The sequence below is a fragment of the Coregonus lavaretus genome (assembly GCF_964263955.1).
Source record: "Coregonus lavaretus genome assembly, chromosome: 17".
Taxonomy (NCBI): Eukaryota; Metazoa; Chordata; class Actinopteri; order Salmoniformes; family Salmonidae; genus Coregonus; species Coregonus lavaretus.
Window position 1 is genome coordinate 17,726,072 of NC_140004.1, and position 25,600 is coordinate 17,751,671.

The 25,600-nt window shown below is 42.6% G+C and overlaps 1 protein-coding gene across 1 annotated transcript; it reads right to left on the reverse strand.

Moving 5' to 3' along the window:
* Positions 1 to 468: 468 nt before the first annotated feature.
* On the reverse strand, positions 469 to 25,227 carry LOC311145057 (uncharacterized protein; the record flags this gene model as incomplete). Its single annotated transcript, XM_084181246.1, has 7 exons — positions 469 to 494; positions 971 to 1,043; positions 1,153 to 1,227; positions 1,348 to 1,457; positions 2,747 to 2,890; positions 3,006 to 3,036; positions 24,529 to 25,227. 7 exons carry the CDS (start codon positions 25,225 to 25,227, stop codon positions 469 to 471), a joined length of 1,158 nt encoding a protein of 385 aa, XP_084037372.1.
* Positions 25,228 to 25,600: the final 373 nt, after the last annotated feature.

The window sequence follows — 25,600 nt, forward strand, 5'->3', positions numbered from 1 at the left end:
TGGTTAAAACTAGAATTTTGATATCATGGATGGTCAAATTTCAGAGTGGTTACATTTCTCCAGGCTTATTCCTTAGCCTTTTACCAAAACAGAAGCGTTATTGTTTCAACTGTGGATTGCCCTTTAAAGGTCGAGAAACAAAACTTGCCTTAACGGCAGGCTACACACAAGTGTATACAGTTTGTGGAGGGTTAAAAGTGTGGGAAACCATAAGCAGGTCAGTCTGTAAGCTACAGTAGAATTTGCCTCAGTTGGACTGTGGGCCTTTTAGAGAATAACACTATTTTGGGGAGAAGTGGTCATCCATTTCTCCTTAGATGTAAGGGCTTTAATTCCAGTTTCTCTCAGGAAAAAATTGCTCAGAGGTCCTAGTATTTCCTCTGCTTTGCTCATTCGATGATGATGACAAAATGGCAGAGGTTCACATTCAGCATAAATAACTTGAAGCCATATTGACCACTCCTCCTCTCAGCGGAACATCATTTGTACAAACTCTGTGAAAAGAAAGGATAAGATCTGTCAAATATTAGAAATTCAGACAGTGTGTGTGTGTGTGTTTGTCTGGCGTGTGTGTGTGTGTGTGGTAAAATATGCATAGGACATGCAGACTGTGTGTCTCTCTGTGTGGAAGTGGATAATATCATATGTTGCTACACATGTCTATATTTGACTCACAGTGATTTGACCCATAATTGTTTATGATGGAGGACACCACACATTGTTGAAACACAGTTTGCAAAAGTCAAAGCTATTTGAAGATTTGCCAGAAAGTGGATAAAAGAAAGTCAATATAATGAGAGCGAAGAGTAAGGAAGACCAGTCGACATCAAGCGTTCATGAAGCACTCCTGTCCCATCAGGTGGAGACTACCTTGCATACAGCATAAGTAGCAAAGTCTCTAGCTATTACAATATTGTCTGTGATTTAATTATTCTGCTGGTATAGATAAACAAACCCTGCATCAGCTTACCCTCAAAGTCAACATGCCCATCACCATTCAAGTCAATGTCCCTCAGGATATCCTCTAAGTCCCTGTGGCCAACCTACATTCCAGTAACAAAGGAGGAATAAGTGTGTGCAAAACAAACCGTTTTCAGTAGCGATGCATACATCGATTAAGCTACTACGACATACTTGATTCTGTAACCTCACCTGTTGTCCCAGCAACTTCCTCATGGCTTCTCTCAGCTCAGCGGTGCTTATAGCTCCATCACCATTGGTGTCAAACTTCAAGAGGAAAAAACAAATGATCACATTCATAATCCAGAGCATGAAATATTAGACAGACAACATAACTACTTTTCTCCATATCACCCTCCCTCTCTCTCTGGCAATCTAGTTTCTCACCTCTTTGAAGGCATCTCTTAGTTCTTTCACACCAATCATATCCGCAGTTTCAGCGAGAAGTTTGGGGCCCATCAACTCCACAAAATTCTCAAAATCAACATGACCTCCCACTTTACAAAAAGAGAAGGAACGAGGGAGAAAGAAGAAGATGTTAGGGGAGGGAATTAGCAAACCATGGTGTAAAGTACCTGTACTGCAAATATACTATTTATACAAAAGTATGTGGACAACCTTTCAAATTAGTGGATTTGGCTATTTCAGCCACACCCCTTGCTGACAGGTGTATAAAATCGAGCACACAGCCATGCAATCTCCATAGACAAACATTGGCAGTAGAATGGCCTTACTGAAGAGCTCAGTGACTTTCAACATGGCACCGTCATAGGATGCCACCTTTCCAACAAGTCAGTTTGTCAAATTTCTGCCCTGCTAAAGCTGCCCCGGTCAACTGTAAGTGCTGTTATTGTGAAGTGGAAATGTCTAGGAGCAACAACGACTCAGCTGCGAAGTAGTAGGTCACACAAGCACACAGAACGGGACCGGCGAGTACTGAAGCATGTAGCGCGTAAAAGTCGTCTGCCCTCAGTTGCAACACTCACTACCGAGTTCCAAACTGCCTCTGGAAGCAACGTCAGCAAAAAACTGTTCGTCGGGAGCTTCATGAAATGGGTTTCCATGGCCAAGCAGCCGCACACAAGCCTAAGATCACCATGCGCAATGCCAAGCGTCGGCTGGAGTGGTGTAAAGCTCACCGCCATTGGACTCTGGAGCAGTGGAAACGCATTCTCTGGAGTGTTGAATCACGCTTCACCATCTGGCAGTCCGACGGACAAATCTGAGTTTGGCGGATGCCAGGAGAACGCTACCTGCCCCAAAGTTTGGTGGAGGAGGAATAATGGTCTAGGGCTGTTTTTCATGGTTCGGGCTAGGCCCCTTAGTTCCAGTGAAGGGAAATCTTAACGCTACAGCATACAATGACATTCTAGACGATTCTATGCTTCAAACTTTGTGGCAACAGTTTGGGGAAGGCCTTTTCCAGTTTCAGCATGACAATGCCCCCGTGCACAAAGCGAGGTCCATACAGAAATGAATTGTCGAGATCAGTGTGGAAGAACTTGACTGGCCTGCACAGAGCCCTGACCTCAACCCCATTGAACACCTTTGGGATGAATTGGAACGCCGACTGCGAGCCAGGCCTAATTGCCCAACATCAGTGCCCGATCTCACTAATGCTCGTGGCTGAATGGAAGTAAGTGCCCGCAGCAATGTTCCAACATCTAGTGGAAAGCCTTCCCAGAAGAGTGGAGGCTGTTATAGCAGCAAAGGGGGGACCAACTCCATATTAATTTTGGAATGAGATGTTTGACGAGCAGGTGTCCACATACTTTCACACTCTTACAATTCATGTTGATCTGTTGGCTCAGTTCTATCAACTCCATTTCAGTAGGCATGTATCCCATGGTTCTCATACAGTTTCCCAGGTCTTTACAGCTGATGAAGCCGTCTTTGTCCTTATCAAACTCCTTAAAAGCATCCCGCAACTCTGCAGAGAGAATACAGGGAAAGATTACTCTGCAGTGATCTGAAAACTACTACTGCCACTACCAGATAAACAACTACAGAGACAAGCACAGGAACGTAAATGAAAAACACCTTACCATCAATCTCCTCTGGCCTCAGCTTTCTGTCCTATTAGGGCAAAGAAGATAGTGTCAGTGTAATCAGAACTGCCAATACAATTCAGTTATTAACAATTAATAAAAAAATCTAGATCATGATTATGTAATTTAGAGACAACAATAGTAAAAGTCCATCCTATTATATTCTTACACTATCTGATGCTAACAATGCCAGGAACAAAGTGACTTTGAAAGGTGAATCAGCGGTCTGCTCAATGATAATCTATTCTGGTGAAACTCAAGCAAGGGACGATAGCTATTTAGTAAAGAATGAAGTCACTGGAATGTTTTCAAACATCTTAATGACACCTGTTCAGACTGCTCCCCCCGTCATCAGACACACAGCACAACTGGGAAACGCCTCTCTTTCAGTCTGCAAAAGAATGTAGCTGTGTTCTTTTGTCAGCTCTTGCTTACAATGAAAGCAACCTTTAAAGGATACAGAGGACAGAGAGGGAGAGAGACATATCCCAGAACCCTTAGGGGTTAACCTGCAGGAGCAGAGAGAAGTGTAAACACAGCGTCAACTCTGACGTCAGGCCCAAAGAACTGTCTGACCGGAACCACTCACACAGAAAACTGAGAGGCCCAAAGAGATACTGTCGGCTAAACATCAAGCAGCCATCAGAAGCCACAATTAATCTGGTGAGTCCTTGCCAATAACCTAAGTCACACAGACCGCAGGTGTTTCCTTTGACATCATTCACAACACAAACATAAAATGTTAAATAAAGAGTGTTGAACAAGGAGTACAGTAGCCCCAGGTAAGTCCCTGTTTGCAGTCTCATCAGAGTATTTGTACACACACATGCCACACACATCAAATCAAATGTGATTTGTCACATGCACCAAATACAACAGGTGTAGACCTTATCGTGAAATGCTTACTTACAAGCCCTTAACCAACAATGCAGATTAAGAAAATGCTAAATGAACAAAAGTTTAAAAAGTAAAACAATAAAATAACAATAACGAGGCTATATACATGGGGTATCGGTACCGAGTTAATGTGCGGGGGTATGAGTTAGTCCAGGTCATATGTACGGTACCAGTCAAAAGTTTGGACACACCCACTCGTTCAAGGGTTTTCTTTATTTTTACTATTTTCTACATTGTAGAATAATAGTGAAGACATCAAAACTATGAAATAACACATATGGAATCATGTAGTATCCAAAACAGTGTTAAACAAATCCAAATATATTTTATATATTCACCCTTTGCCTTGATGATAGCAGCATTGCACTCTCTTGGCATTCTCTCAACCAGCTTCACCTGGAACGCTTTTCCAACAGTTTTGAAGGAGTTCCCACAAATGCTTAGCACTTGTTGGCTGCTTTTCCTTCACTATGCGGTCCGACTCATCCCAAACCATCTCAACTGGGTTGAGGTCGTGGGATTCTGGAGGCCAGGTCATTTGATGCAGCACTCCATCACTCTCCTTCTTGGTAAAATAGCCCATACACAGCCTGGAGGTGTGTTGGGTCATTGTCCTGTTGAAAAACAAATGATAGTCCCACTAAGCCCAAACCAGATGTGATGGCGTATCGCTGCAGAATGCTGTGGTAGCCATGCTGGTTAAGTGTGCCTTGAATTCTAAATAAATCACAGACAGTTTCAACCTCAAAGCACCCCCACACCATAACACCTCCTCCTCCATGCTTTATGGTGGGAAATACACATGCGGAGATCATTCATTCCCCACACCACGTCTCACGGCGGTTGGAACCAAAAATCTCAAATGTTGACTCCAGACCAAAGGACACATTTCGACCAGTCTAATATCCATTGCTCGTGTTTCTTGGCCCAAGCAAGTCTCTTCTTCTTATTGGTGTCCTTTAGTAGTGGTTTCTTTGCAGCAATTCGACCATGAAGGCCTGATTCACAGTCTCCTCTAAACAGTTGATGTTGAGATGTGTCTGTTACTTGAACTCTGTGAAGCATTTATTTGGGCTGCAATTTCTGAGGCTGGTAACTCGACTGAATTTATCCTCTGCAGCAGAGGTAACTCTGGGTCTTCCATTCCTGTGGCGGTCCTCATGAGAGCCAGTTTCATCATAGCGCTTGATGGTTTTTGCGACTGCACTTGAAGAAACTTTCAAAGTTCTTGAAATGTTCCGTATTGACTGACCTTCATGTCTTAAAGTAATGATGGACTGTCGTTTCTCTTTGCTTAGTTGAGCTGTTCTTGCCATAATATGGACTTGGTCTTTTACCAAATAGGGCTATCTTCTGTATACCCCCCTTACCGTGTCACAACACAACTGATTGGCTCAAACGCATTAAGAAGGAAAGATATTCCACAAATTAACTTTTAAGAAGGCACACCTGTTAATTGAAATGCATTCCAGGTGACTACCTCATGAAGCTGGTTGAGAGAATGCCAAGAGTGTGCAAAGCTGTCATCAAGGCAAAGGGTGGCTATTTGAAGAATCTCAAATAAAATATATTTTGATTTGTTTAACACTTTTTGGGTGTTATTTCATAGTTTCGATGTCTTCACTATTATTCTAGAATGTAAAAAATAGTAAATATATTATGAAAAACCCTTGAATGAGTAGGTGTGTCCAAACTTTTGACTGGTAGTGTACATGTAGGTAGGGGTAAAGTGCATAGATAATAAACAAAAGTAACAGCAGCGTAAAAAAGGGGGTCAATGCAAATAGTCCGGGTAGCCATTTGATTAACTGTTCAGCAGTCTTATGGCTTGGGGGTAGAAGCTGTTAAGGATCCTTTCGGACCTAGACTTGGCGCTCCGGTACCACTTGCCATATGGTAGCAGAGAAAACAGTCTATGACTTGGGTGGCTGGAGTCTTTGACAATTTTTAGGACCTTCCTCTGACACCGCCTGGTATAGAGGTCCTGGATGGCAGGAAGCTTGGCCCCAGTGATGTACTGGGCTGTACGCACTACCCTCTGTAGCGCCTTGCGGTCGGATGCCAAGTGGTTGCCATACCAGGCGGTGATGCCCTCGATGGTGCAGCTGTATAACTTTTTGAGGATCTGAGGACCCATGGGGTATACAGTTGATTCGGAAAGTATTCAGACCCCTTCCATTTTCCACATTTTGTTACATTACAACTTTATTCTAAAATTGATTTTTTTTTACTGTATCTTCATCGATCTACACACAATACCCCATAATGACAAAGCGAAAACAGGTTTTGAGATTGTTTTGAAAATGTATTACAAATTAAAAACAGAAATACCTTATTTAGTATTCAGACCCTTTGCTATAAGACTCGAAATTGAACTCAGGTGCATCCTGTTTCCATTGATCATCCTTGAGATGTTTCTACAACTTGATTGGAGTCAACCTGTGGTAAATTCTATTGATTGTACATGATTTGGAAAGGCACACACCTGTCTATATAAGGTCCCACAGTTCAAAAACCAAGCCATGAGGTCGAGACAGGATTGTGTCGAGGCACAGATCTGGGGAAGGGTACCAAAACATTTCTGCAGCATTGAAGGTCCCCAAGAACACAGTGGTCTCCATCATTCTTAAATGGAAGAAGTTTGGAACCACCAAGACTCTTCCTAGAGCTGGCCGCCCGGACAAACTGAGCAATCAGGGGAGAAGGGCTTTGGTCAGGGAGGTGACCAAGAACCTGATGGTCACTCTGACAGAGCTCCAGAGTTCCTCTGTGGAGATGGGAGAACTTTTCAGAAGGACAACCATCTCTGCAGCACTCCACCAATCAGGCCTTTATGGTAGAGTGGCCAGACGGAAGCCACTCCTCATTAAAAGGCACATGACAGCCCGCTTGGAGTTTGCCAAAAGGCACCTAAAGGACTCTTAGACCATGAGAAACAAGATTATCTGGTCTGATGATACCAAGATTGAACTCTCTGGCCTGAATGCCAAGCGTCACGTCTGAAACCAGGCACCACTCATCACCTGGCCAATACCATCCCTACGGTGAAGCATGGTGGTGGCAGCATCATGCTGTGGGGGTGCTTTTCAGCGGCAGGGACTGGGAGACTAGTCAGGATCGAGGGAAAGATGAACAGAGCAAAGTACAGAGAGATCCTTGATGAAAACCTGCTCCAGAGTGCTCAGGACCTCAGACTGGGGCGACATGCAGGCGTGGCTTTGGGACAAGCGTCTGAATGTCCTTGAGTGGCGCAGCCAGAGCCCGGACTTGAACCTGATCGAACATCTCTGGAGAGACCTGAAAATAGCTGTGCAGCGACGCTCCCCATCCAACCTGACAGCTTGGGAGGATCTGCAGAGAAGAATGGGAGAAACTCCCCAAATACAGGTGTGCCAAGCTTGTAGCGTCATACACAAGAAGACTTGAGGCTGTAATCGCTGCCAAAGGTGCTTCAACAAAGTACTGAGTAAAGGGTCTGAATACTTATGTAAATGTGATATTTCCTTATTTATTTATTTATTTGTTTTTTGCACAATTTCATTATGGGGCATTGTGTGTAGAATGATGAGGGGGGAAAATAATTTCAACAATTTTAGAATAAGGCTGTAATGTAACAAAATGTGGAAAATATTTGAATACTTTCCAAATGCACAATCTTCACGACTGCCTTGGTGTGTTTGGACCATGATAGTTTGTTGGTGATGTGGACACTAAGGAACTTGAAGCGGTTGAAAATGTCAGTGAAGACACTCGCCAGTTGGTCAGCGCATGCTCTGAGTACACGTCCTGGTAATCCGTCTGGCCCTGCGGCCTTGTGAATGTTGACCTGTTTAAAGGTCTTACTCACATCAGCTACAGAGAGCGTGATCACACAGTTGTCCGGAACAGCTGGTGCTCTCATGCATGCTTCAGTGTTGCTTGCCTCGAAGCGCACATAGAAGCAATTTGACTCGTCTGGTAGGCTCGTGTCACTGGGCAACTCGCGGCTGGGCTTCCCTTTGTAATCCGTAATAATTTGCAAGCCCTGCCACATCCGACGAGCATCAGAGCCGGTGTAGTAGGATTTAATCTTAGTCCTGTATTGACGCTTTGCCTGTTTGATGGTTCGTCGGAGGGCATAGTGGGATTTCTTGTAAGCGGCCGTATTCCTTGAAAGCGGCAGCTCTAGCCTTTAGCTCAGTGCGGATGTTGCCTGTAATCCATGGCTTGCGCAGGAAGATGCAGGTGGGCCCCATAATGATGTGAATGAGATCGCAGTTTTGCGCTAGGGCCATGAGGGGCTCCTGATAGGCCCCTGTAAGGGCGAGGCCCCTTTCCTCGAAGGACTGCACCCGTCTGTACTGCCTCTTCCTGGACCAACTTTCCAGGGTGGCCAGGGGTTCAGGTATAGGGGGGGCAGTTAAACGTGATTTATGCTTGATCCGGCAATGCGGAGGACTCCGTATATCTCCGTATAGCTCCTAATTGACATGATTGGTTGACGGTAGGTGGGGGCGGTACATCCTGTATAAACACAAACTCACTTACAACTTCCTTCACAACAAACATGGAGAACTTTGACGAAAGGCTATCAGAACAAGTTCGCAAATATAAACATCTTCATGATACCTCATGTAGTGATTTCATGTAGGGATTTGAAAGACACGAAAATCTGTTTTAAATCCTGGAAAGAAATCGGGGAGGTAATGGGGATAGATGCGGTAAAGAGGTCAATGGAACACAGACCGTGAGGGATAGAAGGACGCTGGATTAGCGCACATTCAACAAATCTGATCTAACAAAGTGTATATTCATAAAATCCGTCATGACTGAGGTATTGTAACAAGCCCACAATATGGTTACTAATGTCCGATTTGGATATATTTGGCTGTTTTCGCTGCATAACATTTAGAAGTTGTCCCTTTTCAGGTTTAGAAGAAGTGACTGCTAAATGCTAACTCCCGTTCGTATAAGCTGGTAGCATAACTAGAATACAGAAATCGGTGTTGGTAGTCAAAGGTGTTTTTAACTGTAATGCAGTTGATTGACACGAACATGTATTGGGCTTGACATCCATACAAGCATTATACTCAGATTTTTACTTCAACATAGTGTGAAATACACATATAAACACTAGCCTAAATGTAGGGTAATTTTGCTGGGGGGCAGTGAGGAGATTCGGGATCTTTCCCCCACCGCATCTTTCCCCAAAGCGTTTCCATGGCATTTACAATGGTTTGGTTGAGTTCCATTTACCTCTTTACCGCATCTATGAAAGGGGAAGCTTGCCACAAGAAGTGGAGACAGGCAGTTGCGGGACAAAAAAATAATGAAGGGTTGAAGTGGAGATGCAGGCGGGAAAATGGTGCCGCCTTTTTACTTAATCATTTCTTGGCTGAGCTCCTATGTCAAGCACCGGCAAACTGACTCCAACATCTCAGAAGAGGTAAGGTCTTGTCTTTTCGTTTAGCCAGTTGCTTGTAATTATCTGGCTGGCTATAGAGATTAGCTCTGAATCACTACGAGTGGTGCGTTTTAAGTGGTGCAGACCAATTTATTGGATGCGTATGACAGCTCCCCGAAGCGCAAGAAGTATGAATGTTCTGACCACTGCAGAGGCCGCATCGGCTTTTAGAGACCCGTAGCAGTCAGCAGCTATGGGACAGAATGAATACAGAGGTAGATTTGAGAGGTGTTTTGTGTCTCTAATTTCGTTTTAAAAACTTTGTAAGGGCTGCAGTGCATAATATCTATTTGACATTTGTCTATTTGATTGTTTGTATTTATTGTATTTTTTTCTCATAATTATTATTTGTTATTATAATTATTTTTAATGTCTTACTTCTAGCTAGCCCATCTAGGGACTGTTTTAAAAAAAGTAATTTATTGTATTTATTTAATTTTCTTAGTGAAAAATTGTTTTTATCTATTTGCCCAGGGACTACAGATACAAATTTGCCCAGGGACTACAGATGAAAACTATCCAGCAGAAATGTTAATGTACATTGTCACTGTCAAATAAATAAATATGAATGACCTGTTCAATGTGTTTAGGGCCCTGCCTTTGACCTGTTAATTATGTCATGCTGCATCTCAGTCATGTTGTCATACTTATCAGTCATTAGCGTGTGCTGTTACCTTTTATCACATTTTATTTGTGCTAGTCTACCAGGAATTATCGACAGCTTTCAAACCCAAAATCCCTTTCCTGTTTAATAAATTACTCCCACTCATCCTACTCCCGCTTTCTCATTTATTCAAGTGAATTATTGACATTTGACAGAACATGACTGATTGCTATAGTTATAGTATATCTGCTAATGCTGCCAGCGGGATGGGGTTTGTTAGCAAGCCTGTTGGCACGTCAGAGGAGACTTTTACAATGCTTGTATTAGTAATGTGACACTTGCTGTCATTGCTATCAGTAAAATATGTTCTAAATGTGAATGTTTTAGTGTTTATGTGTGTGTTTGTGTTGTTTGAGAGAGGGAGAGATAGAAAGGGGGGAGAGAGAGAGAGAGGTGGTCGGAGAGTATATCCACATCAATAAAAAAGCGTGTGGCCAACTTCCCATTCATTCATTGTAACAGTTTACTGGTCACATTGTGTAGACTGGCAATTGAGACCTATACACTGTCAAAACGACAGTAAACACACACACGAGGGGAGAAGGGAGAGAGACTAGTGGATGAGGGTGGGAGAAGAGAATAGACTAAGGATGGAAGAGAAGACACTCAGTGAACTAGGACTGCAATCACACGTGTATTCCATTTATCTCTTAATGTTCTACTAGAACCTGGATCTGCCGACTGTCATTGTACAATGATGCCCAGGACTGACCATTAGTGCCAAAGACTTCACTTGCAATTTAGGTTTGGTTCAAATACCTTTTTCTATGACAGAGCATGTTTCAAGAGGCAGACCATGTAGGGGTGTAATATGTAATTGGAGAGACATTGTGAAAGTACTAGATGAGCTAAAATGGTGAATTTGCTGTCATGAGTGAAATATAATTGTAAAAACATGGCCTGACATGAGTAGGCAAACAGCATAAAAACACTCTCCATCGCTTTGTAAACTAATGTACACAGTGCTGTGCAGTCTGCAGACTGTAATGTACTTTACTGTATGAATGTAATAAATCAAGTGACTTGTTCTTATTCTAGTAATATACACTACCGGTCAAAAGTTTTAGAACACTGACTCATTCAAGGGTTTTTATTTTTATTTTTACTATTTTCTACATTGTAGAATAATAGTGAAGATATCAAAACTATGAAATAACACATAGGGAATCATGTAGTAACCAAAGAAGTGTTAAACAAATCAAAATATATTTTATATTTGAGATTCTTCAAATAGCCACCCTTTGCCTTGATGACAGCTTTGCACACTCTTGGCATTCTCTCAACCAGCTTCATGAGGTAGTCACCTGGAATGCATTTCAATTAACAGGTGTGCCTTAAAAGTTAATTTGTGGAATTTATTTCCTTCTTAATGCGTTTGAGCCAATCAGTTGTGTTGTGACAAGGTAGGGGGGTATACAGAAGTAGCCCTATTTGGTAAAAGACCAAGTCCATATTATGGCAAGAACAGCTCAAATAAGAAAAGAGAAACAACAGTCATTCATTACTTTAAGACATGAAGGTCAGTCAATACGGAACATTTCAAGAACTTTGAAAGTTTCTTCAAGTGTAGTCGCAAAAACCATCAAGCGCTATGATGAAACTGGCTCTCATGAGGACCGCCACTGGAATGGAAGACCCAGAGTTACCTCTGCTGCAGAGGATAAGTTCATTACCAGCCTCAGAAATTGCAGCCCAGATAAATGCTTCACAGAGTTCAAGTAACAGACACATCTCAACATCAACTGTTCAGAGGAGACTGTGTGAATCAGGCCTTCATGGTTGAATTGCTGCAAAGAAACCACTACTAAAGGACACCAACAAGAAGAAGAGACTTGCTTGGGCCAAGAAACACAAGCAATGGACATTAAACAGGTGGAAATGTGTCCTTTGGTCTGGAGTCCAAATTTGAGATTTTTGGTTCCAACCGCTGTGTCTTTGTGAGACGTGGTGTGGGTGAACGGATGATCTCCGCATGTGTATTTCCCACCGTAAAGCATGGAGGAAGAGATGTTATGGTGTGGGGGTGCTTTGCTGGTGACACAGTCTGTGATTTATTTAGAATTCAAGGCACACTTAACCACCATGGCTACCACAGCATTCTGCAGCCATACGCCATCCCATCTGGTTTGGGCTTAGTGGGACTATCATTTGTTTTTCAACAGGACAATGACCCAACACACCTCCAGGCTGTGTAAGGGCTATTTTACCAAGAAGGATAGTGATGGAGTGCTGCATCAGATGACCTGGCCTCCACAATGCCCTGACCTCAACCAAATTTAGATGGTTTAGGATGAGTCGGACCGCAGAGTGAAGGAAAAGCAGCCCACAAGTGTTCAGCATATGTAGGAACTCCTTCAAGACTGTTGTAAAAGCATTCCAGGTGAAGCTGGTTGAGAGAATGACAAGAGTGTGCAAAGCTGTCATCAATGCAAAGGGTGGCTTTTTGAAGAATCTCAAATATAAAATATATTTTGATTTGTTTAACACTTTTTTGGATACTACATGATTCCATATGTGTTATTTCACATGATTCCATATGTGTTAATGAATACTAATTGTAATTATTTTGCACTATAGCCTATTTATTGCCTTACCTCCATAACTTGCTACATTTGCACACACTGTATATATATTTTCTGTTGTATTTTTTGACTTTATGTTTTGTTTTACCCCATATGTAACTCTGTGTTGTTTTTATCGCACTGCTTTGCTTTATCTTGGCCAGGTCGCAGTTGTAAATGCGAACTTGTTCTCAACTGGCTTACCTGGTTAAATAAAGGTGAAATAAAAAATAAAAAAAATCATAGTTTTGATGTCTTATTCTACAATGTAGAAAATAGTACAAATAAAACCCTTGAATGAGTAGGTGTTCTAAAACCTTTGACCGGTAGTGTATTTCAACACAATTGTCAGGTGGTAGATTAAAAATAAATATGCAGTGCATAGTAACAAAATTAAGTATCCTAATCAGAGCAACAGTTTCACACCCCAACTGTAAATATGAATGTCCCCTAAAATCAGTTCCACAATTACATGCAATAAAAAATATTTTTACATTTCATTATTGTTCCAACTATCATATTGTACAAATTGTGAAATAGTCCAGCACATGGGAACAGGCACAGAGACATAGAGGATAGACAGCTGGAGAGGTAGGGTACATGTGCTACAGTGCATCACATCAAATACAAGCTTACCTTCTTGGAGAGGCTTCTAAGAGGAGATTTTACACATGGTTGAAAACAACGGTTTGCACCAGAGTCAAAAAGACCACAAGGGTCTTTCTCTCTGAGAGGCTATAGTTTGGAGGAGAGAAGAGCTAACACAGGTTTGAGGTAGACCCATGTGGATAGAGTTACTAAGTGTAAGAGTGATTGTGAGAGAGAGGCGGGTCATGTTTGCAGTAACTGCAAATAGTTACAGTGAAACCAAGCAAAAGGGCAGTAACGGCCATCACTCAATGTCAGTTACTGCCTTTATACCTTGGTTTCATTGAGCTTTGGGCTGCAGTGTCTACGGTTTACCTGGGTATTATTTATTGTTCTTTGCTGATACAAGTATCAAACTTCATACAACGGGTGGGTCTAATACTGAATGCTGATTGGTTAAAACTGCATTCCAGCCGGTGTCTATTCCACAAGTTACCACTGGCTAAATCTATGACGTTAAAATGCCTATTTACTCTGTTCCATCTGACTGCGCAATCCACTGTCTCATCAGCCCAGCCAAGCAATTTATAAACTTGATCTCCACAATAAAATGCATCTAGACATTATCTCACATTTCTTTTAGACTAACATTTAGTTTACAACAGCGGAGGTTTGTATAAACTGTCCCATAGTAATGAACGTGTCGGGAGTCGGGACGAGACAGACAGGCAGGCAGGCAGCTTTTCTCAGCCAGTCGAAATCATGAATCAGCTGGCATACTTTTTATGGATATATACAAAGAAATGTCAATTGAAAAAAGGTAAAATGAAATGAAGTGTAGCTAGTTTGCAGTCTTTCCAGCTTCAGTTTGAAATGATTGTGTTAGCTGTGTTGTTGGCTAGCTCCTCTAAACAACAGTGTCCTGAGGAGAGAGCAAATGTTCAATCCAGGCGAAATCGCACCTCATTAGCTCATTGTTATGGGTGTATCCAAATAAATGTCACTAGAAAACAGCTTAAACAAAGCTACTTTGTTGTTATTCTGGCTGTACTGTTTGACATAACTGTAAGTTAGCCGTAGTTGTCTAGCTAGCAAGCAAGGGATAAGACCATTGCCAGCCAGTATGGTAGTGGAACATTTAGAACAAACTTTGTCTCGGGCCTAACAACACCCATGCTAATTTATCCTCCAAACACCAGCTTCTTGGGCATTATCACTTAAATATAACACTGACAGCCACATACAAATAAATATATTAATATATGAAATATATTTGAAAAATTGTCATGGAAATGTATTCCAGTGGGTGTACCAAGCAAGAATTGTATTATAATGTATATTACTGCCTTAATTTTTGCTGGACCCCAGGAAGAGTATGGGGATCCATAATAAATACAAATACAAGAAGGCAGTGACTGCCGTCTAGGGTGAAAGGTCATATCAGAGGTCAGGGTCAATATGTATAAAAAATAACCTCATAATAAGACAACAGATCTCCAATATTCTGCCTACAAATCATTTGGCTGAACAAGAAAAAAAAAATGGAAGTCCTTTTTCTCAGTTTCACTCTATGAGCAGTTACAGCTCTTTTGCTTGGTAGGGCAGTACAGTAGCTCAAATTTCCCATTAAATGCACAAGCTGAAACAAAAAATGCAGAGAGAAGATGCCTATCCTTTTCCCACTTTCTCTCCTTCCGTCTCTCTCAAAACTCACAACACATACTGTACCTACACAAACATACACAATTCTAATCAGCAGCAGGGTTGTGCAGAGATATTTAGGCAGCAGGTGTTCAATATAAAAAGCCACATCTGACTCAAAGCAGCAGGATACCATTTTCTGGCACATAAACAATGCAAGCTTGACTAAACAACATCAAGAATGTTCAAGCAAATATACAACAAAATTAAGATGGAAATTAACAAAAGTATTTTAACAATGTTTTTACCATGGTTTAATGCAGGTTTAACTAGGTGGGACTAGTAGTAATAAATGGTTTCATTAATGGATTATTATACTGTATACTGCCGTGTCATTTAGTGTTTTTAATTCCACTTTCTCTCAACTGCCGAGCCATGAAAATGATCCCTGACTGTACAGTACTGCTGGATGAAGCAGTAGACCTCTACACCTCTATAGCTTTTTCTCTCAGCCGTAGCAGAGGGGGCACTTTGCTGTGGTTGGTTGCACTGCCATTGATGTCACAGTTATCACTGTGACAATAATACAACAGGGCAGGCCCTACTAATTTATTGAGCCATTTCCTTCAATTGTTCATGAATAGGCTATAAATGTCAAACCAGCAACATATGCAGCTAATTTGGGAGATAGGCAAGGAGAATTGGATGACACATTGGATGACACAGAATCACGCAAATGGTATAAGTTATTCTTACAAAAGCTCAGATATAACCTTACTCCCTCGCTCAGGTGATGATTAATCTACAGTGGGGAGAACAAGCATTTGATACACTGCCGATTTTGCAGGTTTTTCTACTTACAAAGCATGTAGAGGTCTGTAAATTTGATCATAGGTACACTTCAACTGTGAGAGACGGAATCTAAAAATCCAGAAAATCACATTGTATGATTTTTAAGTAATGAATTTGCATTTTATTGCATGACATAAGTATTTGATACATCAGAAAAGCAGAACTTAATATTTGGTACAGAAACCTTTGTTTGCAATTACAGAGATCATACATTTCTTGTAGGTCTTGACCAGGTTTGCACACACTGCAGCAGGGATTTTGGCCCACTCCTCCATACAGACCTTCTCCAGATCCATCAGGTTTCGGGGCTGTCGGTTTGTGGGTTTGATTACAGGAACAAAATGGCCAGAAACAAATAACTTTCTTCTGAAACTCGTCAGTCTATTCTTGTTCTGAGAAATGAAGGCTATTCCATGCGAGAAATTGCCAAGAAACTGAAGATCTCGTACAACTCCCTTCACAGAACAGCGCAAACTGGCTCTAACCAGAATAGAAAGAGGAGTTGGAGGTCCCGGTGCACAACTGAGCAAGAGGACAAATACATTAGAGTGTCTAGTTTGAGAAACAGACGCCTCACAGGTCCTCAACTGGCAGCTTCATTAAATAGTACCCGCAAAACACCAGTCTCAACGTCAACAGTGAAGAGGCGACTCCGGGATGCTGACCTTCTAGGCAGAGTTGCAAAGAAAAAGCCATATCTCAGACTGGCCAATAAAAAGAAAAGATTAAGATGGGCAAAAGAACACAGACACTGGACAGAGGAAGATTGGAAAAATTTGTTGTGGACAGACGAATCGAAGTTTGAGGTGTTCGGATCACAAAGAAGAACATTTGTGAGACGCAGACCTAAACGAAAAGATGCTGGAGGAGTGCTTGATGCCATCTGTCAAGTGGGAAATTTGTACAGGGTAAAAGGGATCTTGAAGAAGGAAGGCTATCACTCCATTTTGCAACGCCATGCCATACCCTGTGGACGGCGCTTGATTGGAGCCAATTTCCTCCTACAACAGGGCAATGACCCAAAGCACAGCTCCAAACTATGCAATAACTATTTAGGGAAGAAGCAGTCAGCTGGTATTCTGTCTATAATGGAGTGGCCAGCACAGTCACCGGATCTCCACCCTATTGAGCTGTTGTGGGAGAAGCTTGACCGTATGGTACGTAAGAAGTGCCCATCAAGCCAATCCAACTAGAATGCCAAAGGTCTGCAAGGCTGTAATTGCTGCAAATGGAGGATTCTTTGACGAAAGCTACGTTTGAAGGACACAATAATTATTTCTATTAAAAATCATTATTTCTAACCTTGTCAATGACTACATTTCTTATGCATTTTGCTATATTTCCTATTCAAACTCATTTCATGTATGTTTTCATGGAAAACAAGGACATTTATAAGTGACCCCAAACTTTTGAACGGTAGTGTATATTTTTGTTGCTGTTGTTTCTCTGAAATACTACTAGCCACCTAGTAATTTTATGAAGATGGCTTTAGCTAGCCCAGATAGGTTCCCAATCTCCCAACCAGCTACCAAGATGCCATTTCAGGCTTTCAATCAAGTTAGAGTAGCAAGCTTGTCTAACTATCTTAACTGGCATGTCTGCTGGCAAGGTTTGTAGATTTTAGAAAAGCAAGCAATTACTAAATGTACTGAGTAAGACACACATTCCTTTCAATCTTTTACTCAGATTTTTTGCAGAGATGCAGAGAAGCATATTTAGTTTCTTAAAAAATAAAAAAGTCAGGAGGATACAGGAAGCTCAAGAGGTATGCATTAGATATGCAGATTATTATTTTTTTACATAGAATTAAGCATAATGATTATGGCTCTAAATTGCAGGAAAAAGCTGTTTCAAGTGTTTGAAAATGGCAAAATTCTCATCCTCAGGTACTTTGTGCCCCCTCAGAATGTTGGGGTGCATGACGCCCCTGCTCTAAATTCATGGTAAATGTGCAGGTAGGTCAGAGATTCATATATTTTCTGCTCAACTGTCACCTGGCTCCAGTGGCGGCTCCTGAAAAAATTCTCAGGGGGGGCAATTTTTCTGATGATTTAGGTGACCTACACACATTTTAAAAAAGATATGTCCAGCAACAACATGAAGACAGGGCAGCATATAAGTCAATACCAGAAGCATTTATTGACTGATCTCAAAAGTGTTGGCTTACAAAAGCAAAATAAGTTATCACAGTAAAAATAATCAAGGGTGTTCTTTCACATTCCTCAACACTGCATAAACAATATACATTTCCATAAAACACCTCATCTAATTGTGCCACAAAGTTGACAAGTCCAAGAAAAATACCAGGGTTGGTGGAGCCCTCAGTTTCATCTTTGCCTCGCAAAGCTAACTCAAACACTCCGCAAAACTTCACACACTGGATTAGCCGGCTGAGGATGTGGCGGTTCTTGCTAACCTCATCGTTGTGGCGGCGGACAGCTAGCCTGTATCCCTCATCCAGTTGAGTGGCAATGTCCACTCTCCCCAAAGCAGACAATCTCAAACAGCTATCCATGTGGGTCTTTGACAGCTCATGTTTCTTAATCTTTTCTGAAAGATGGTGCATGTTCGTTACACCAGTCGCTGTCCAAGCGGTGCTGTCTGCCGTGCCGCCTTCAGGGTGAAAGAGTAAGCAGGGGTAGCAGAAGACTGCATTAGCTACATCGCAGCCTGCTAGCCAGGTTTTTCGTTCTTACCAATTTTTGGAAAATCCTCGGGTGTAGGACTTTCCCCCTTTAGTAGAAACCTGTTGAATTATTAAATTTGGTCTGGGAGGTCCTAATTGTTTCGTTGCCAATTTATCTTGATTTGTTCGCCGACAAAAAGGAACTTCTTTCAAAGAGACAATCAGTTGCACTGAACGCTAGCCATCTTGACAGTAGTACGTGAATTGATTGACGCTGCTACCCGCTCTTTTCTTAGTTACGTTCATGGTTATGTTACGTATGACGAAAGCGCGTAAGTGCAAGCCCTCCCGGAACCCATAGAGATTGTATTGAAAGCTCTGATATTTGAAAAAAAAAGATTTTACATGAGAGTCTATGAGAGACTTCTGGGGCGATTTTCAACCTGACTGAAATCGCCCCAAAAGGGGCGGGGCCATTTGAAGCACGACTTTAGCCTGATTGGACATTTAGTGGCAGATCAGACGTCTAGATTAGAACACTGATAACTACTGTTGGCGTGATATAATTGATTAGAAAAAAAATCCCTTCCTTTTCCCGTTTGGCAGTGCGTCGCCCATATCGCCCTAATGAACACACCGCCCCTGCCTGGCTCTCTATCTCATACCCCCTATTTCCCATCATCCCTTTATCCTCCACTCTCCTACCCTCTCCCCCTCCCATGTCCTCTCCCCCTCCCATATCCTCCCCTCTGTAGACTATGACTAGGTCACACTGACCTAACAGATATACGGAGGAAAATGCACAGAGAACATCACAGAAGACAGTGAGAAAACCATGGAGGGAGAGGAAGAGAGAGGGAGGGATGGAGGGAAAGAGGGAGAGCATTGGAGCATTGCATTCATTTTAGAACATTCTCTAATGGTCTGTTAGAAAAAAAGTGAATAGGTAGAATGAGATGTCTGCTTTATTTGTCTCAGAAACATTGTGTCCAAATAACACATGCTATATGGGGATCTGATAGTCCATGTGTTATGCTTCTCCCTGTGTCTCACTACCTCTCAATTACTGTGTCATAAAGAGCTGATTCATATTCAGCTTATGTTTCACTGGCACCCACTTCCTGACTGCCTCACAGTCCAGATGACAGAGAAAACATCTGAGAGACAAAACAACTATGGAAATACATTGGCTGCTGAGCTGAAGGTTGTCATACAGACTCACTGACTTCCTTGTTAGAAGCACCAAAGCTTCAGCTGCACCTGTTCCACAGGATACTTATTGAAATGATAATAACCAAAGTATGAGAAATAGCATATCACAACACACCATTACTGTACAAGTTAAGAGCCATCTACAAAGTCAAGAGCCCACTACATGATGCCACACTCCCATTAAGAGACCAGTACCAACTTCCACTTTATGAACACTAAAGACCCCAGTCTGCAGAAGGGTCAGCGCCAGCACATTATTATGTTTACGGAGCAGGGACACAAATCATTCACCACTATATTAATGTTTTCTGATCTCAGCATGTTTCATTTTGAGGAATACTATACATTATCAGAGTGCCCTCTACTGTAAAGTGTAATTATAATGCCTGAATGTAGGTAGTATACCATGTGGCTTATAAGCATCAACATTAGTTGATGTATTATGACATTTACACAACCATGCTAAACCAATTCCTTAAACTCTATAGAAAGGCCTATCTAAACATTAGTAAATCGACTATGTGAAGGCTTATGTCACTATGTAGCTTAAACTCTGTGCATGAATAATAATTTACTATTTATTTCTGGGCAATAACTACAATATCTATAAACACATCCGACGCGTTTGGAAAACACCTGCTCGGCGTGCAGTGACATCTGTGTGGCGCATCTAAGATCCTTTAACATTGACAAGATACTTCAAAGTGACTAGGCTACCTTCAAAGAGTAAAATACAAAACAGATATCATCATAGCTTTTTGATTAATGTACATATGAATATGCAAATAATAGCATTGATTTCAGTCTAATACAAATGAACACTTCAGAACCATTCTGCTCTCTCTCTCTCTCTCTGACTTTCTCCTTCCCATGTGCATTCAGAAAGTATTCAGACTCCTTGACTATTTCCACATTTTGTTACGTTACAGCCTTATTCTAAAATGTATTAAATTGTTTTTTCCCACCTCATCAACCTACACACAATACCCCATAATGACAAAGCAAAAACAAGTTTTTATTTTTAAAAATCCAAATGTATACAAAACAAATAACTGAAATATCACATTTACATAAGTATTCAGACCCTTTACTCAGTCCTTTTTTGAAGCACCTTTGGCAGAGATTACAGCCTCAAGTCTTCTTGGGTATGACGCTACAACCTTGGCACACCTGTATTTGGGGAGTTTCTCCCATTCTTCTCTGCAGATCCTCTCAAGCTCGGTCAGGTTGGATGGGGAGCATCGCTGCACAGCTATTTTCAGTTCTCTCCAGAGATGTTTCATCACGTTCAAGTGCGGGCTCTGGCTGCGCCACTCAAGGACATTCAGAGACTTGTACCGAAGCCGGCCCAGATGGCATTCCTAGCCGCGTCCTCAGAGCATGCGCTAGACCAGCTGGCTGGGGTGTTTACGGACATATTCAATCTCTCCCTATCCCAGTCTGCTGTCCCCACATGCTTCAAGATGGCCACCATTGTTCCTGTACCCAAGAATGCAAAGGTAACTGAACTAAATGACTATCGCCCCGTAGCACTCACTTCTGTCATCATGAAGTGCTTTGAGAGACTAGTCAAGGATCATATCACCTCCACCTTACCTGTCACCCTAGACCCACTTCAATTTGCTTACCGCCCCAATAGGTCCACAGATGATGCAATCGCCATCACACTGCCCTATCCTATCTGGACAAGAGGAATACCTATGTAAGAATGCTGTTCATTGACTATAGCTCAGCATTCAACACCATAGTACCCTCCAAGCTCATCATTAAGCTTGAGGCCCTGGTCTCAACCCCGCCCTGTGCAATTGGGTCCTGGACTTCCTGACGGGCCGCCCCCAGGTGGTGACGGTAGGAAACAACATCTCCACTTCACTGATCCTCAACACTGGGGCCCCACAAGGGTGTGTGCTCAGCCCCCTCCTGTACTTCCTGTTCACCCATGACTGCGTAGCCATGCACGCCTCCAACTCAATCATCAAGTTTGCAGACGACACAACAGTAGTAGGCTTGATTACCAACAATGAGACAGCCTACAGGGAGGTGAGGGCTCTCGGAGTGTGGTGTCAAGAAAATAACCTCTCACTCAACAAAACAAAGGAGATGATCGTGGACTTCAGGAAACAGCAGAGGGAGTACCCCCCTATCCACATCGACGGGACAGTAGTGGAGAAGGTGGACAATTTTAAGTTCCTCGGTACATATCACTGACAAACTGAAATGGTCCACCCACACAGACAGTGTGGTGAAGAAGGCGCAACAGCGTCTCTTCAACCTCAGGAGGCTGAAGAAATTTGGCATGTCACCTAAAACCCTCACAAACGTTTACAGATGCACAATTGAGAGCATCCTGTCGGGCTGTATCACCGCCTGGTACGGCAACTGCACCGCCCACAACCGCAGGGCTCTCCAGAGGGTGGTGCGGTCTGCACAACGCATCACCGGGGACAAACTACCTGCCCTCCAGGACAACTACAGCACCCGATATCACAGGAAGGCCAAAAAGATAATCAAGGACAACTACCACCTGAGCCATTGCCTGTTCACCCTGCTATCATCCAGAAGGCGAGGTCAGTACAGGTGCATCAAAGCTGGGACCGAGAGACTGAAAAACAGCTTCTATCTCAAGGCCATCAGACTGTTAAACAGCCATCACTAGCACAGAGGCATTGCTGTCAACATACAGACTTGAAAATCACTGGCCACTTTAATAAATGGAACACTTGTCACCGTAATACTGCCACTTTAATAATGTTTACATATCTTGCATTACCCATCTCATATGTATATACTGTATTCTTTACCATCTATTGCATCTTAGCCTATGCCGCTCTGACAATGACATTGCTCATCCATATATTTATATATTCTTATTCCATTCCTTTACTTAGATTTGTGTGTATTAGATATTTGTTGTGGAACTGTTAGTTATTCCTTGCTAGATATTACTGCACTGTCAGAACTAGAAGCACAAGCATTTCGCTACACTCGCAATAACATCTGCTAACCATGTGTATGTGACCAATACATTTGATTTGATTTGAAGCCACTCCTGCGTTGTCTTGGCTATGTGCTTAGGGTCGCTGTCCTATTGGAAGGTGAACCTTCGCCCAAGTCTGAGGTCCTGAGCGCTCTGGAGCAGGTTTTCATCAATGATCTCTCTGTACTTTGCTCCGTTCATATTTCCCTCGATCCTGACTAGTCTCCCAGTCCCTGCCGCTGAAAAACATCCACACAGCATGATGCTGCCACCACCATGCTTCACCGTTACGCTTGGCATTCAGGCCAAAGAGTTCAATCTTGGTTTCATCAGACCAGAGAATCTTGTTTTGCATGGTCTGAGAGTCCTTTAGGTGCATTTTGGCAAACTCCAAGCGGGCTGTCATGTGCCTTTTACTGAGGAGTGGCTTCCGTCTGGCCACTCTACCATAAAGGCCTGATTGGTGGAGTGCTGCAGAGATGGTTGTCATTCTGGAAGGTTCTCCCATCTCCACAGAGGAACTCTGGAGCTCTGTCAGAGTGACCATCGGGTTCTTGGTCACCTCCCTGACCAAGGCCCATCTCCCCCGATTGTGCAGTTTGGCCAGCGCGGCCAGCTCTAGGAAGAGTCTTGGTGGTTCCAAACTTCTTTCATTTAAAAATGATGGAGGCCACTGTGTTCTTGGGGACCTTCAATGCTGCAGGTACCCTTCCCCAGATCTGTGCCTCGACACAATCCTGTCTCTGAGCTCTATGGACAATTCCTTTGACCTCATAGCTTGGTTTTTGCTCTGACATGCACTGTCAACTGTGGGACCTTATTAAGACAGGTGTGTGCCTTTCCAAATCATGTCCAATCAATTGAATTTACCACAGGTGGACTCCAATCAAGTTGTAGAAATATCTCAAGGATGATCAATGGAAACAGGATGCACCTGAGCTCAATTTAGAGTCTCATAGCAAAGGGTCTGAATACTTACACCTTGTCACAACACAACTGATTGGCTCAAATGCATTAAGAAGGAAATAAATTCCACAAATTAACTTTTAAGAAGGCACACCTGTTAATTGAAATGCATTCCAGGTGACTACCTCATGAAGCTGGTTGAGAGAATGCCAAGAGTGTGCAAAGCTGTCATCAAGGCAAATGGTGGCTATTTGAAGAATCTCATATAAAATATATTTTGATTTTTTTAACACTTTTTTGTTTACTACATGATTCCATATGTGTTATTTCATAGTTTTGATTTCTTCACTATTATTCTACAATGTAGAAAATAGTAAAAATAAAGAAAAACCCTTGAATGAGTAGGTGTTCTAAAAGTCAAGGGGTCTGAATTCTTTCCGAATGCACTGTACATCCATACCGAGAAACCATCAATCCAGACAGGGCTTTATACAGCAATGTGTGTAGCTGTGAATATATTACAATGCCAGAAAAATCTGATATGTATGGCTAAATCACCTGTGACATCATGGTACAGGTGAGGAGAACAATGTGTGCTCTGTGTGCTCCAAATGTGTGCATTGCTTTTCTGGATGACTTGATGTGAAACTTACAATGATGATAGCCTATATGGTTTCCTATTCACAGTTCCCTGACAGAGGAGCTCTGATAAGATGATTCACTGAAGCCCTCTGCACTTTCACAGACAAGCTCATCCATTATTAATGTAATTGATTTACTAGGCTCAGTGAGGCATGTTCAATGGCTGTAAGATTCCACTGTAAGACATTAATTGTGACCCTCAAATACTAGTTTTCATGCACTATCAATTATGTTCAGACTACTACCTCTCTATCTGAGATCAATACCCTGATAAAGCTAGGCCTATTACTCCCTCTTAAGAAATAACCTACATTACACGGCTAGATGGGCCTTATTGATTATGAAATATAGCCTATTCCTATCTGTCCTCGGCACAATTTAATCTGTTTAATCATAATGACCAAACTATCCATATAATCAGTGATTCAAAGTGAATCATAATTTTTCATAATTCAGAAATACTTTAAATTAAAACATGTATGTTTATTATGTCTGAGGCAAGGGGCCTTACCTGCCCAAAAACCGAGCTGAGAATTGGGCGCAAATTGATGTCGGATTCAAAGGATGCACCACTGGACCTTCCGGAGTGGTGAGAGGATTGACTGGACACGGGGATAGGCGATGAGGAAGCTGGGGAAGGGATGCTGGCATTCCCGCTAGCGGACGAACTGGCCCTAGTATGGTCCCTCGATTCAAAGAATAGCGCGGTGTCATCTTTGCAATCAGAGTGGGGCTGTATTCTGGGGTCTAAGTGGGTAGGGTGAGTGTGGCTGTGGTGGTTTGCAGGTGCAGGTGGTGGGTCGTCCCGGGTCGTTTTCCGGTGGTGTCGGTAATGCTTTGATAACTTGCAGCGTTCTCTCACACCTCGGCCCACACCATGTTGCTCAGATGGGTCATCCTGGGAGTTGGCAGCGGGTATGTGGCCGTGCGGGGCGTGAGACTGGTTCTTACTAGCTCGGGTCGTTGCCGTATTCCGGGTACCGAGTAGCGAGGGGTGGCACAGGGGTCTCCGAGCACTAACGTCGCACTCTGCCGAACAGAATGACTCATCTGCGGCATTGCTGCTCACTTGAATTGCAGCTGGACGGTGATGATGATGACTTCGGTTGGTTCCTGTCGTGCGTTCAGGGAAGTGTGTCGATCTTCCGCTTGCCGAGGAAGATTTCAGCAAGGACGTCTGAGATTCGGATTTGGGAAAAGAGGAGCTCATGATTGCTTCTTGCTCCTAGTCTCGTTTCAACCCGTAGTCCCACTCATTGCGGTTTGGTTGTGTATTTTCTCACATTGTCGGCGGTCGTAAGGTAACAACAAAACCATAGCTGCCTTCAAAAGCTGTACTTAAAAGTTGCATTTTACCACCTGATTGCTATGTGGCCCCGCCGCTGATGCAGGGCGCGCGCAGACGCGTAACGAAAATCATAGCACGATGTTCACGTCTCGTCACCTGTCACTAATATGAACGTTCCTGGCACCTTGAAATGTACGGTGTGTTTCGTTGTGGGAGGACCAAACACCGTGTCCATAAATGATTGTGGTGTAAAGTACTTAAGTAAAAATACTTGAAAGTACTACTTAAGTAGTTT